General features: G+C 31.0%; 3 protein-coding genes and 1 non-coding gene across 5 annotated transcripts in view; 2 read left to right on the top strand and 2 right to left on the bottom strand.

Annotated features, from left to right (window-relative positions):
- Window positions 1–1,075, top strand: part of LOC111686864 (fumarylacetoacetate hydrolase domain-containing protein 2) — a 5,082-nt gene extending 4,007 nt beyond the window's left edge. Inside the window, exons 3-4 of the mRNA XM_023449259.2 lie at window positions 350–681; window positions 748–1,075. Of these exons, the coding sequence (XP_023305027.2) occupies window positions 350–681; window positions 748–904 (489 nt within the window). The 3' untranslated portion in view covers window positions 905–1,075. The remainder of the gene's footprint in view (window positions 1–349; window positions 682–747) is intronic.
- Window positions 1,076–1,179: 104 nt separating this feature from the next.
- On the bottom strand, window positions 1,180–1,263 carry Trnal-uaa. The gene has a single exon. It is a non-coding gene; the product is annotated as a tRNA-Leu (tRNA).
- Window positions 1,264–3,736: 2,473 nt separating this feature from the next.
- Window positions 3,737–7,888, top strand: LOC111686861 (MICOS complex subunit Mic60). Of its 2 annotated transcripts, XM_046949562.1 has the most exons (12): window positions 3,737–3,928; window positions 4,756–4,895; window positions 4,966–5,180; window positions 5,244–5,284; window positions 5,351–5,535; window positions 5,601–5,749; window positions 5,816–5,982; window positions 6,152–6,680; window positions 6,766–6,786; window positions 6,960–7,118; window positions 7,187–7,475; window positions 7,545–7,888. In XM_046949562.1, the coding sequence occupies exons 1-12, from the start codon at window positions 3,884–3,886 to the stop codon at window positions 7,720–7,722; spliced, it is 2,118 nt and encodes a 705-aa protein (XP_046805518.1). In that variant the 5' UTR covers window positions 3,737–3,883; the 3' UTR covers window positions 7,723–7,888. The 2 variants fall into 2 exon arrangements, with proteins under 2 accessions (XP_046805518.1, XP_023305022.2); XM_023449254.2 differs by lacking the exon at window positions 6,766–6,786 and having other exon boundaries at window positions 3,739–3,928.
- Window positions 7,889–10,386: 2,498 nt separating this feature from the next.
- Window positions 10,387–11,790, bottom strand: LOC111686863 (holocytochrome c-type synthase). Its single transcript, XM_023449258.2, has 3 exons — window positions 11,634–11,790; window positions 10,792–11,409; window positions 10,387–10,728 (listed from the first exon to the last, which is right to left on the bottom strand). Exons 2-3 carry the CDS (start codon window positions 11,385–11,387, stop codon window positions 10,470–10,472), a joined length of 855 nt encoding a protein of 284 aa, XP_023305026.2. The 5' UTR covers window positions 11,388–11,409; window positions 11,634–11,790; the 3' UTR covers window positions 10,387–10,469.
- Between the last annotated feature and the right edge of the window lie 285 nt (window positions 11,791–12,075).

Raw genomic sequence — 12,075 nt, 5'->3', positions numbered from 1 at the left:
ATCGCAGAAAACTTGTTCTAGTAACAATTAGGGATCTTGACTATTTTAATAGCCGTAATTTGAAAATTTATATTCAATTTGGAAAAGCGTAGAAAATGCTTAATTATTGCGAAATAATTAAAAATTAAGAAAATATTGAAATAAAGAATATAAAAAAAATTCTTGTAGATTTAGATTTATTATAGATTTATTTCATAACAATTCCTGAGTTATTCCTTAATCCTCGAAATTAGTTTTAAATGAAACCTTCTTAATAAAAGGCCTAATATGAATCGAAACATCTACAATATTGAACGTTTTTTGAATGAACTCTGTCTATTTAAAATTTTTTCTATTTAAAATTTTTCAGAAACTTGATTGGGAGGTCGAATTAGCGGTGATTATTGGTAAAAAGTGTAAAGATGTTAAACGTGAACAAGCTTTGGACTACGTATTTGGCTATAGTGTAGCTCAAGATATATCCGCTAGAGATTGGCAGAAGGAACGTAATGGTGGCCAATTTTTGATAGGTAAATCAATGGACACCTTTTTACCTCTAGGACCGTCGATAGTTCATAAGAGTCTTATTGCCGATCCACATGATTTGCAAATGACCTGTAAAATTAATGGCGTTGAAAAGCAAAATGGCATAAGTGGTAATATGATTTTCAAAATCGATGATATTATCAGTCGTTTGTCACAGTAAGTGAAAAAAATGAACTAATTTTGTATGTAATTCACAATTTCTATATATTACAATATTTGTAGGAGCATTACTTTAGTTCCTGGTGATGTAATTTTAACTGGCACACCCAAGGGTGTTGGTATGCATCGTAATCCTCCAGAGTACTTGAAGCCGGGAGATGTTATTGAAAGTGAAATTCAATGTTTGGGAAAAATGATCAACAAAGTTGTGGCTCCTTAATTGAACTATGCTTTTTTCTGCGAAATTGTTTGTTAAATTGTGTTTTTTATGATTTGTCTTTTAAAGTGATTAAAATGTGCATTTAAATAATTGTTAAAAATTAAATATTTATGTAGAATGTTTTCCGTATAAATTTTATTTGTGCTAAATAAATTCATATTAAAAAGTGTATTTGAGTCGTTAATTAAAACGCAAGTCATGCTTGATTTATCAAAATATTGGATATTTAGTTGAATAAATAAAAAAAGTTTTTATAAAAAAATAAAAAGGAAGTTTGTCAGGTGTGGGGTTCGAACCCACGCTCCCTCTCGGGAACCAGAGCTTAAATCTGGCGCCTTAGACCGCTCGGCCAACCTGACTTGTGAGGTGTGTGCATCAAAGTATTAATTTAAACGTCATACTAAAATAAAATCTAATAAGAAGAATACGTAAAACATAACATCAAACAGTGATGTATTTTTAGGTACTTTATTTCGCTTTTCATAGAAATGGTAATACAGTTTAATTTTAACGGCTATTTTAAAAATTCAATTTAAAAAATATTTAGGCCCAATAATTACAAAAAAAAAAACAATGTCTGATAAACTGTATTAATAATGTTGAACTATATTAATCAGAATAAGCCATTTTACAATACTTTGTACGTATTCATAATGACACAAAATTAAGAAAAACCTTTTTATACCCACTATCAAAAAAGATGGGGGGTATATTGTTTTTGTTAGTAAAAAATTTCGCATCCCAACATAATTACTTCTACTAGAATCTATTTTAACTCTTTTTTTATACAGTTTCATAACTCTTCTTTATACCTTTCACCTTCGTGAGAAGGGTATATATAAGTTTGTCATTCCGTTTGTAATTTCTACAATATAATTTTCCGACCCTATAAAGTATATATATTACGAATCCTTATAGATAGCGGAGTCGATTAAGCTATGTCCGTCTGTCTGTTGAAATCAGTTTTTAGAGATCCCCAAATATCGGCGAGATCCGAATCTTCAATAATTCAGTTAGACATGCTTTCGAGAAGATCGCTATTTAAAATCAGCAAAATCGGTCTATAAATAACGGAGATATGAGCAAAAATCTGAGACAACCTCTGAAAATTTCATCAAAAAAGCCACATTTTTTCATAATTTGTTAAAAAAGCAACAACAACACTGTGAATTGGATAAAGATGTACATGTGCGTGTGTAGATGTATTTGGTTTCATTCAGCTGTGTATTTTTTTATGTTTGGATGGTGTTGGCGTCATTGAGTTGTGTATTTTGTTTTTGTAAATTCTGTTCGTATATTTGGAAGTCGGTTGGTTTTATTTCGTTGTTTATTTTGTTTTTCTGTGTTTTTCGTTATGTGTGTTTAGATGTCTGTTGTTTTAGATGCCTTGTGAATTTTGTTTTTTTATTTCCTTTAGCGTTGTTGTTGTTCATTTTGTTTTTTTTTGGTGTAATAATAATGTAGACGGGAAAAATTTAAAATTTATAAATCTAATATGTTTAAAATACACTATGGTATATAAGATTCAGCACAGCCGAATATAGCACTCTTACTTGTTATACCCTTCACATTCGTGAGAAGGGTATATATAAGTTTGTCATTCCGTTTGTAATTTCTATAATATAATTTTCCGACCCTATAAAGTATATATATTCTGGATCCTTACAGATAGCGGAGTCGATTTAGCCATGTCCGTCTGTCTGTCTGTATGTTGAAATCAGTTTTCAGAAGACCCCAGATATCTGCGAGATCCGAATTTTCAATAATTCTATTGGAAATACGGTCGAATAGAAACATTTAATTAAGTATGTATGGCCCGGATTAAGTGAGGACCCATAAAAGGGGACTTTTTGGTACTTTTTCGTTCTTCAAAAGGTACTTTTTGCAATTTCTACATTCCTTTGTTAAGCGAAAATTTGGTAAGATCACGGGAAGTTTGCAATTGTATTGTGGTAGCTTGCTGTAGAAGATTATTGTTTGTGGCTACTGGAGCGTAAAGTTTAGGTATTGTACAATTGGTGGCCGTTTGCAATGATGAAAATAGAGCTTTTTGTAGGGGAGCTGCCGCAACTGAAGAACGCATTGCGGCTGTTGAGACTACATTGGTGGCAGCATATGAAGCACTTTTAAGAGCTGTAATTTTAAATGAAAATTTATGATTTATTTGTTTTAAAGTTAAAAATAACAACTATTTACCGCTTCCTATTAAAGTGCGTAACATATTTGTGATTTTTTATTAAAAAACTTGTAATTTTTGTAAATATTTAATGCTACTCCGTGTTATGCCATAACCAAAAAAACCTGTGAAATGAAAAATTAAAAGCAAAACAAATGTCAAAATCATATGTTAAAAATAGAACGGTCTTATCGGTTTAAACTAGCTATGTTATCATTTCCCGGAGGTTAAAATAAGCAAGAAGAAAATGTAAATAAAAAATATTTTTATTTAAAAGTATAGTAATTTCTATTAAATAAATAAAATAAACTTAATAATAAATAATAATTTTCAATTAGTTTCCGCTGTATGTGTATATAAAGTATAGCTGAAATTGCGTAAATAAATATCATTTATTTTAGCACTGCTATATCGACATATATATTTACATTTTGTTTATTTAAAAATAATAATAAATTAAATAAAAATAATTCAATTAGTTATTTTTTCGCCAATTTTGAACAAATAGAAAAGAAATTATTAATATAATTTCGTAAATTTCTATTTATGAAAAATTTTATTTTATTAATTTATTTATACTATTCATTTGAACATGACATTCGTTTAGTTCTTTTTTTATTTTGACATTTTAGCTGTCATTAAATTTTAGCTCTCTGTAGTTATTCTGCTGCTCTCGTAGGAAAATTGATTTCGGAAGAAACTTTTTTTCTTCATTCCGCGATCGAATAAAACGTTAAAAGCCGGTCCAAACGCCTTGGATTAACGTGTTCTAAAAATTCCAAAATATCTGCTTAACCAGAAACATGTATCGTTTGGCCTTGAGAGAGCCTTGCAAAAGTGCTCTGCAGGTAAGTTCGATTTCTTCCCAAAAATTCTGTGGGGCTTTTAAAAGCAATGTGTGTGTGTTTGTCATAATGTTTGCAGCAAATTTACTCATGCCCCCGCCTGTCTTCCCTACTAATACTCATGTTAGTTGCGTACATGGCAATACAAAAAAAATAGAAAAATTTGCTTGGCTGTTATGTCACCATGAGAATGGAATATCGCTGAGCACCATAATTCCAAAATTCCACATTGGCTTTGGACCAATATTTTTGGTGTAATTTATGTGTCCAAAAGTTGTAATTGTTTACTTCCATCAGTGAAATGTACTTTAAAAAAGGCTGGTTGAATTACATTTTCATTTTGCTTTTGCTATTGGTGGTGGCATTCGTACTTATTTATTTGATTAGCAAACAGCCAGCTGATGCCATCATTTATTTTTGTTTCTTCAGAAGCTCAATTTGACATTGAATACTTACATAGGTGGTAAATTTGAAAATTTACCAAAGTGTTTGTAAGATAAGGAGTCTTCATTTACTTCAGTAATTTGTTTACATGTTATAATTCGATTGCTGGAATAACAATGAATATTACAGGATGCTGGGTCCGATTATTTTCTAGTTTATATTGCTTTTTTAGTTAATTAACCCACCGTTTAGGGTCATCAGTCAGCCATTACTCATGTAAAAACAACTGCTTTAAATAGTTTATTTTCATATGAAAACCATAGAAGTTTACAAATTGAAAAGATTCATCTGACCTCTTTTTAATTGGTGTCATAATTATTTTAATCTAGTGAAATAAAAAATGATTTCCTTCTTAACCATTCTCCTATTTTTGTCAAATTATTTAGAGAACCCTGCAACAACAATCACGCAGACAATACAGCAACAGTAATGGCTTACCACCAAATGTTAGAGAAGCTGGCTTTGGTAAAGTGATTGTATTCCTAACACCATTGGCAGCAGTTGGCGGTGCGATAACATATGCGAAGTAAGTTTTAAAATAATCACATTATATTTTTAAAACATTTATAAACAAAATCACCAAAAATGAACAACAGATACGATAAAGATTTTCGAAAAATGCTGGAACAAAATGTGCCCGGTGCCGAGTCCTTAATTAAAGTAGCTTTACAAGAAGAAAAACCTTTCCAAGGTGTTAGCCAACAAATTGATAGTGTTAAAAAACAATTCGATAGTGTAGCCAAAACTATTGAAAGTGCCACTTCCACAGTGACAGGTTTATTTGGTGGCTCCGACAAAGATGCCGCTAAAAGTAAGTTTTTTATAACAACAAATTTCGTTAATAGTTTTGAATAATTTTATGTTAAAATTTTAGAAGCTGAAGAAGTTAAACCTAAAGCTGCAGTACAAAAAAGTGTTAGTATTTTTTGAAAATATATTACTTTAAAAGTTTTTTCACTAATATTTTTATGCTTAAAATAGGTTCCTTTATCCTCTCCTCCTAAAGCTGCCGAAAGCAAACCAGCTGCCAAAGCTGAACCTCCTAAGCCCGCACCCAAACCCGTGGAACCATTGCCCTCAAGTGTTGTAGAACTTGAACACGCTGTAGAACATGCCGCCGCTTTGGCCGTAAAAGAATACAACAAAGCCATAGATATTCTTAAAAAGTATATAAATCATTCAGTTTTTTTTTTTATTAAAAATCTTTAATATGTCTAATTTTATTTTCTAGTTTCAACAATGATGTCCGTCGTATTGTTGATGTGGCTGTCGAAAATGTAGACACCTCCTTGTGGACCTCATTAAGAAATAAAACTAATGCTCGCGACAGTTCTGTAGCTACTGCTGAACAGTTAGCTCGTGAAGCTTTGGAAAAAATTGGTTAGTTTTTTATTATGGTGTTTTTTAAATAATTTTTTTTTATTGAGCATTTATGATTTATTTTAGAAAAATGTGAAATTGCTTTGGCTCAGGCTGCTAAACCTGAAAATCATGATCAAATCTTGGCTGTTCGTAGCAAGATTAAGAAATTGGTCGATCATATTAATAATGTTAAAGATGAGCTTTACAAGAACAAAGATATTGCCAGTATGTCGGAAAAATACTGGAGAAATGTAAGTAAGATTATCAAGTGCCGTCTCACACAGGGAAACTTTTGATTTTTGTGTGTAAAAGAATGAAACATCAACCATCTCTTTCTCTTACACAAAAAATCAAAAGTTTCCCTGTATGAATCCCCTGTAAAACTTTGTAATTAAAATTTTCCCTTAACTCTTAATGCAGGTCGAAAAAGCACGCAACTATTTCGTTGATGAAATCGAATCAATTTTCCCCGGTTTAAATTTGGCCGAACAAAAATTGAAACTTTCCCAAGAGGATTTGGATCTTTTCATTACACACGCCTACTCGCATGTCTTGGCCTTGCAAAAGGAATTGGAACGTTTGCAAACCGATGGTGAACTGCGTTTAAAACGTGCCATTGATGCTTTGCGCGGTGACAGTGATTCCGAAGCGGTTAAGGCTCAATTGGAATATCTCTTGGAGGCAGAAAAACGCAAGTTGGCTGTAGAAAATCAAAAGAAAATATTCCAAATTCGTGCCGATACTGAGAAACAATTGCGTCAACAGTTGAAACAACAGGCTGAAGCTCATGTCGATCATTTGAAAGACGCCATTAACTCGAAGGAGAATGAAATGAAACGTAATTTCTCAAAGGAATTGGAGGATAAATTGGCCACCGAAAAGGCTAATTATAAATTGCAATTGGCTGCTATGTTGGGTAAAATGCGCGGTATGGATGCTGCTTTGCAAGGTGAGTAGATTTGTTTTTATTATTAACGATTTCGAGTCTTTTATAAGTCTATTAATTGTAATTTGTTTTAAAATGCGGCTTTAAGAAATTGATGAAGAATTGAAAGGTATTTTTAAATAGAAAAATAAATTTTCTGAAATTAGTAATTTCCTGTTGTTTTCCATTTTCTTTCTCGCATTTTTGATTTACTTTTAAGTGAAATCTCTAAATATTTTTATTGTAATGTTTTATATTCTTTAAATAATATGTTAAATTTCAATATCATTTTTTAACTACTAGCTCGTGCTGAATCTGAACGTTCGGCCCATCAAGCTCAAGCTTTGTGGGCTGCTTGTCAAGCTTTATGGGCAACTGTAAGAACTGGTGAGCCTGGTGAACATTGGAAAACTAAATTGCGTCCTTTGAAAAATGAAATTAAGGCAATTGCTAAAGTTTCAGGTAAAAAATCTATACAATATTTCATACTTTAAACCGTTTGTATTAATAATACAAATATTTTCCTACAGAGGGTGATGAACTAGTAACTGTTGTCATACAAAATTTACCACGTGAAGCCCAAGAACGTGGTGTTTTCCCCGAGGATGCTTTGCGTGAACGTTTCTTAAATGTTGAACGTGTAGCACGTAAATTGGCTTTGGTACCCGAAGAGGGGGCCAGTTTGCCCAAATACTTCTTGTCCTATTTGCAATCCTTGCTAATTCTTAAGCCCAGCGATCCTATTTCACAAGATGAATTACAAAATAAGAAATTCGACTACAGCAAATTGGATACCTATGATATTTTGAACAGAGCTAGGTAAAATGAATAAATTCCTAAAGATATTTTAAATTATAAATAATATTTATATATTTTTTATTTTAAAAGATACTTTGTTGATCGTGGCGATTTGATCATGGCCTTGAGATACATGAACCTTTTGCAGGGTGCCCCCCGTAAAATAGCTTCCGATTGGTTGAAAGAAACCCGTCTACTGTTGGAAACTCAACAAGCTGCCAACACTCTAATGGCTCATGCTGCCGCTAGTGGTTTGTTGTATTTGTAATTATTATTTTTTTAATTAATTTCAATTAAAGAAAAGAACTTAGCAAAGAGGAAAATCATCTCTATCTACATACATATTACTTAATACACAAAATTAATGCAATAGTTACAAGTTGAAGTTGAAAAGCAAACTAAAATGAAATTAAATATTTTGAATGAAAAAAAAAGAAAAACCAACAAAGTTGTAAAAATATATTATTTTAATTTTATTATTGGCGAAATCATGCAATTGAAAAATATAATTATTTAAAATTAAATATTCTTAATTTAACAACAATTGAACAATTGTTTTATTTCATAATTAGTTTTTAGTGTTTTTTTTATTATTTATTTGCTGTGCATAACTAACTACATAATACATAAATAATGACGAATGTGGAAAAAGTCTTAAATTTTTATCAAGATTTAAATAAATATATTGACAGTATATTGAAATAATAATAATAATGTTTTGCATTTATTTTTATGTTTTCATGGTTAAATAATGGAATAGTAGAAGAGAATGATTTAAAGCAAATAAATTAAATAAATTTAATTTATAATTAAATACTTAACAATTTTTAAAGGTCGTATAGTAGCAAATACTTTTTATGAAATAATGAGTTGCTTTTTTTTAATCGCATATGGTGTAAAATGTGACATTTTGAAAACAATGAATGAGATTTTGTGTTGGAAGACGGCCAATTGTTGAACCTAGGCAATATAAAAGTCATCAACCTAATTAATTTGAATTAATATTGTGTCATTTATTTTGGGCAAGAAGAGTATTTATCAAAAATACTACAATATATACTTATATATGCATTCAAAGCCTTTGTATTCGTATTAGCACCCTACTTTGCACACGCGTGTAAAAAGTACCTACTACTTAAAGTACTAGGACTGGTCCCAAACTTATACAAATATATCGCAAAAACATACTCCATATAACATTGTGATAACATAGGCGAGGACCGCGTAATCCACACATGCATTAGATCAGAGTAATCCTAAAACTACACAAAATCCATGCCTGCATTACATAAGACCACTAAACGGTTCATGTACTCTAATAATGGATTACCTAAATGAATCCCTTATGAGGGTATATTGGGTTTGTGCTGATGTTTGTAACGTACGATAATATTGGTCCTATACCCAATTTAGAGTATACCAATCGGCTCAGAATCATTTTCGGTCCATTATTTCACCTACACTGAATCCATGCTCAACTTTCCAAAAAAAAATTTTCGTAACTTCTATTTTCGTAATATTTACAAAAATTTCGAGTATAATACGAAATATTATTTAATAAAACCCTTTTTCTATTTTCACGAAAGTACGAAAACCTTTCGTAATATTTTTTTCTTAAATTTTAGCGAAATTAAACATAATGATATTAATTATATTATGATTAAATAAAACTATAACATTTTTATAAAATTTAAGAAAAAGTATAATTTTATTCTCGAATTATTTTCATAAAAAATTGAAAACTCGTAAGGAGAACAATTTTGAACTAAAATTAGAAATTTATTTTAAAATGAACAAAAATGTTTGAATAAATTAATATTTCGTAAATTTTACCATATTTATTAAAATTCCCTTTTTTCAATTTATATAAATTAATTTTTTCAAGAATATTTTGCATTATACTAAAATATTTCGTACAATTTCGTATATATTACAAAAGAATTTCGTGTTGCGAAACAACGAAAGATTTATACAATGTACGACATTTTTCGTATATATTAGGCATGGATTTTTTTCAGTGTAGCCCCCATACAATTGAACCACTGAATAGTGCTTGTAAACCTTGTAATCAAACTACAGGTCGCAATTTTAGAGATAATTCAATGAAATGGTACCGTAGACGAAGCCTATTGAAAATGATTAACATCGGTCCATTATTTCACATAGCACCCATACAACTGAACTCGCCGAATAGGATTTTTAAGTTCATAATTATAATTAATATAATCGTATGTCGACAAAAAGTTGCACAACAATGTTCTTTACTAGCATTGATGACCCTCATGAACTTTATAATTATGGGGCCTCATTTGACCCTAGCCCCTATAAAAAGTCCCCTTCAAAATTTGACATAATTGTCTATAGTTTTATTTAACAATAAATGGCTTAAGTATATCTGAGGCAATTTGAAAATTCTTATTTTGTCCGAAAATTAAACATGTATGTAATTTGGTTTTTGATATTTTTATATATTGTTATTGCATAGTTTAAGTTTTAACATTTTTTTTTTTCGTTTTTATCTATGTTTTAACAATTCAAGATAAGATAATTGGAAAGTTTGAAATTGTAACTAATGGCTAATGGCAAAATATGACATTAAAATTGCAAAAGTCATTAGAAAGAAATTTCAACACAAATTATCTTAAAATAAATACTATTATAAATAACATGACTATATATTTATCATATTGAATTTACAAATTTATATATATATTTAAATAAAATTTTCAAATCATTTCCAATTCAGTTCTTTTCATTTGTACAAGAAGTAACAAAAAATAAATTACAAATGAATAACTGTTTGATAAATGATTTACAAAGTTTGCATAAAGTCTAATTTTTCAGTATATATATGTTGTTTTTTGTCTGTTTGTTTAATGATGTATGAAATCATACAATTTGAAATCTCTGAAGATAAATGAAAAAAAAAAAATTGATTTATATTTAATTTATTTAACCTAATAGTTTCCTTTAAGTTTTTTTTTAAGGATAGTTAAGAGCTTTAAATATATGAGTTTAATGGTCTACTTTGCCGCTACTGGTAGATGTCTCGGGACCTTTAATCATATCGAGCGCGGCAAACTTCCAACGCATATAAGCTACACGCATACGATCCCAGACATTGTCAACAGAATCTAAAGCTGGGCGAACATCAAGTATGGCAAATTTATAATCACTATCAACGACACCACCATCGTAGTAATCAATAACGTAGCGTACATCTTTGCCGCAACGATCAACAATCCAATCGTGACGATCGAAAGGTAATTCATAACTGAAAATAAAAATTGCTTTTATATAATAATAAAGTAGTTTTACGATATTTATGGCTACTTACCCCAACATACTGCGGAAACGAGCACGAGGACTGTAATCTGAAGCTTTGCCACCAAAACTCTTGAGACGTGGATTACCACACTCCTTGGCATGTAAAGCTTCCCATTTCAATACTTCACACCAGGCCTGTTCGTTGTTGGCATTGTGAATACGGATAATATCACCCATATCTTTTTGCGAGACATCTTCGTTCTTCCAGCGCCAACCTTTGCGCAACATAGCATTCCAGAACATTTGTTGACTGGGATATTGCCAGAATTGTGTGGAGCCATCTTCGGTAACCTTAGGAATTGATGAGGTTTGGCGCTCAGTTGACAAGGGGAAGGGTTGACCAGGTGAAGGTTGTTGATTGGCAGGAGGCATCATATTTAAGGGATTGATATCACTGTTGTCATGTTTGACAGGGCATTCAGAGGCAGATCCGGTTGTCGCTTCCATTTTGGGATGTGGTGGCTTAGTGGCAGTAGCAGCACCACCATCTTTCTGATGCATGGGACATTCTGGTGGGGGGTTGGCACCAGAGGCCATCATATGTTCATGACTTTTAGGCATACCTTGGCTGGCCTGCATATGGGCAATAGAAACAGCGTTTCCCATGTTTTTAATAGTGTTTTAAAATCTAAAATGAAAATTTATATCAAAAGTGTTAGTGAAGATTTGTTATTATTATAGTCATCTAACACATGTTTGGAGGTAATCCCAAACCCGTATGCTTGTGTGTATTTTTTATCAACATATGGGGAGCACATCACAAGGTGCTTTTGTTATTGCGTAATTTTTGTTGTAATTTTTTCTACAGAATTCTCCTTAAGCCAATTGAAATTTATTAATCATTTTACTCACCTTTTATAAAAACACAACTTAAAATTTATATTATAAAGTTTTGCAGTGATTTTTATTGAAATCTTTATTATTTAATACATTAGTTTTTTTCGTAATAAACGCGTTCTCAAGTGTATGCTAGTTTTTTTGGTGAGAAATTTCTAAATAAGAAATGTCAAAAAGAATAGAGAACATGCTGCCAGAATTTGTTTTGACTTCTAAAGAGCTAGCAGTGCCATCTATGTGTGAAATATGACGTTGTTATTTCAAGAATTTTTTTTGGACTAATCGTCAAATCTGGCAACAGTGTGTTAGAGAACCAGATACTTGCGCCGATTCGGCTTGAGCCGACTAAGCCTAGCCGCCGAACAAAATGTTAAAGCCGCCGACGCCGATAATTTTTCAGCTTAATACCGCTTAAAAATTTCGCCATAATATTTTGTACAATTTACAGAACACTCGC

This window comes from Lucilia cuprina, chromosome 4 (assembly GCF_022045245.1).
Source record: "Lucilia cuprina isolate Lc7/37 chromosome 4, ASM2204524v1, whole genome shotgun sequence".
Lineage (NCBI taxonomy): Eukaryota > Metazoa > Arthropoda > Insecta > Diptera > Calliphoridae > Lucilia > Lucilia cuprina.
Note: the sequence above shows the minus strand (reverse complement) of the source record. Positions and strands in the feature narration are given on the sequence as shown.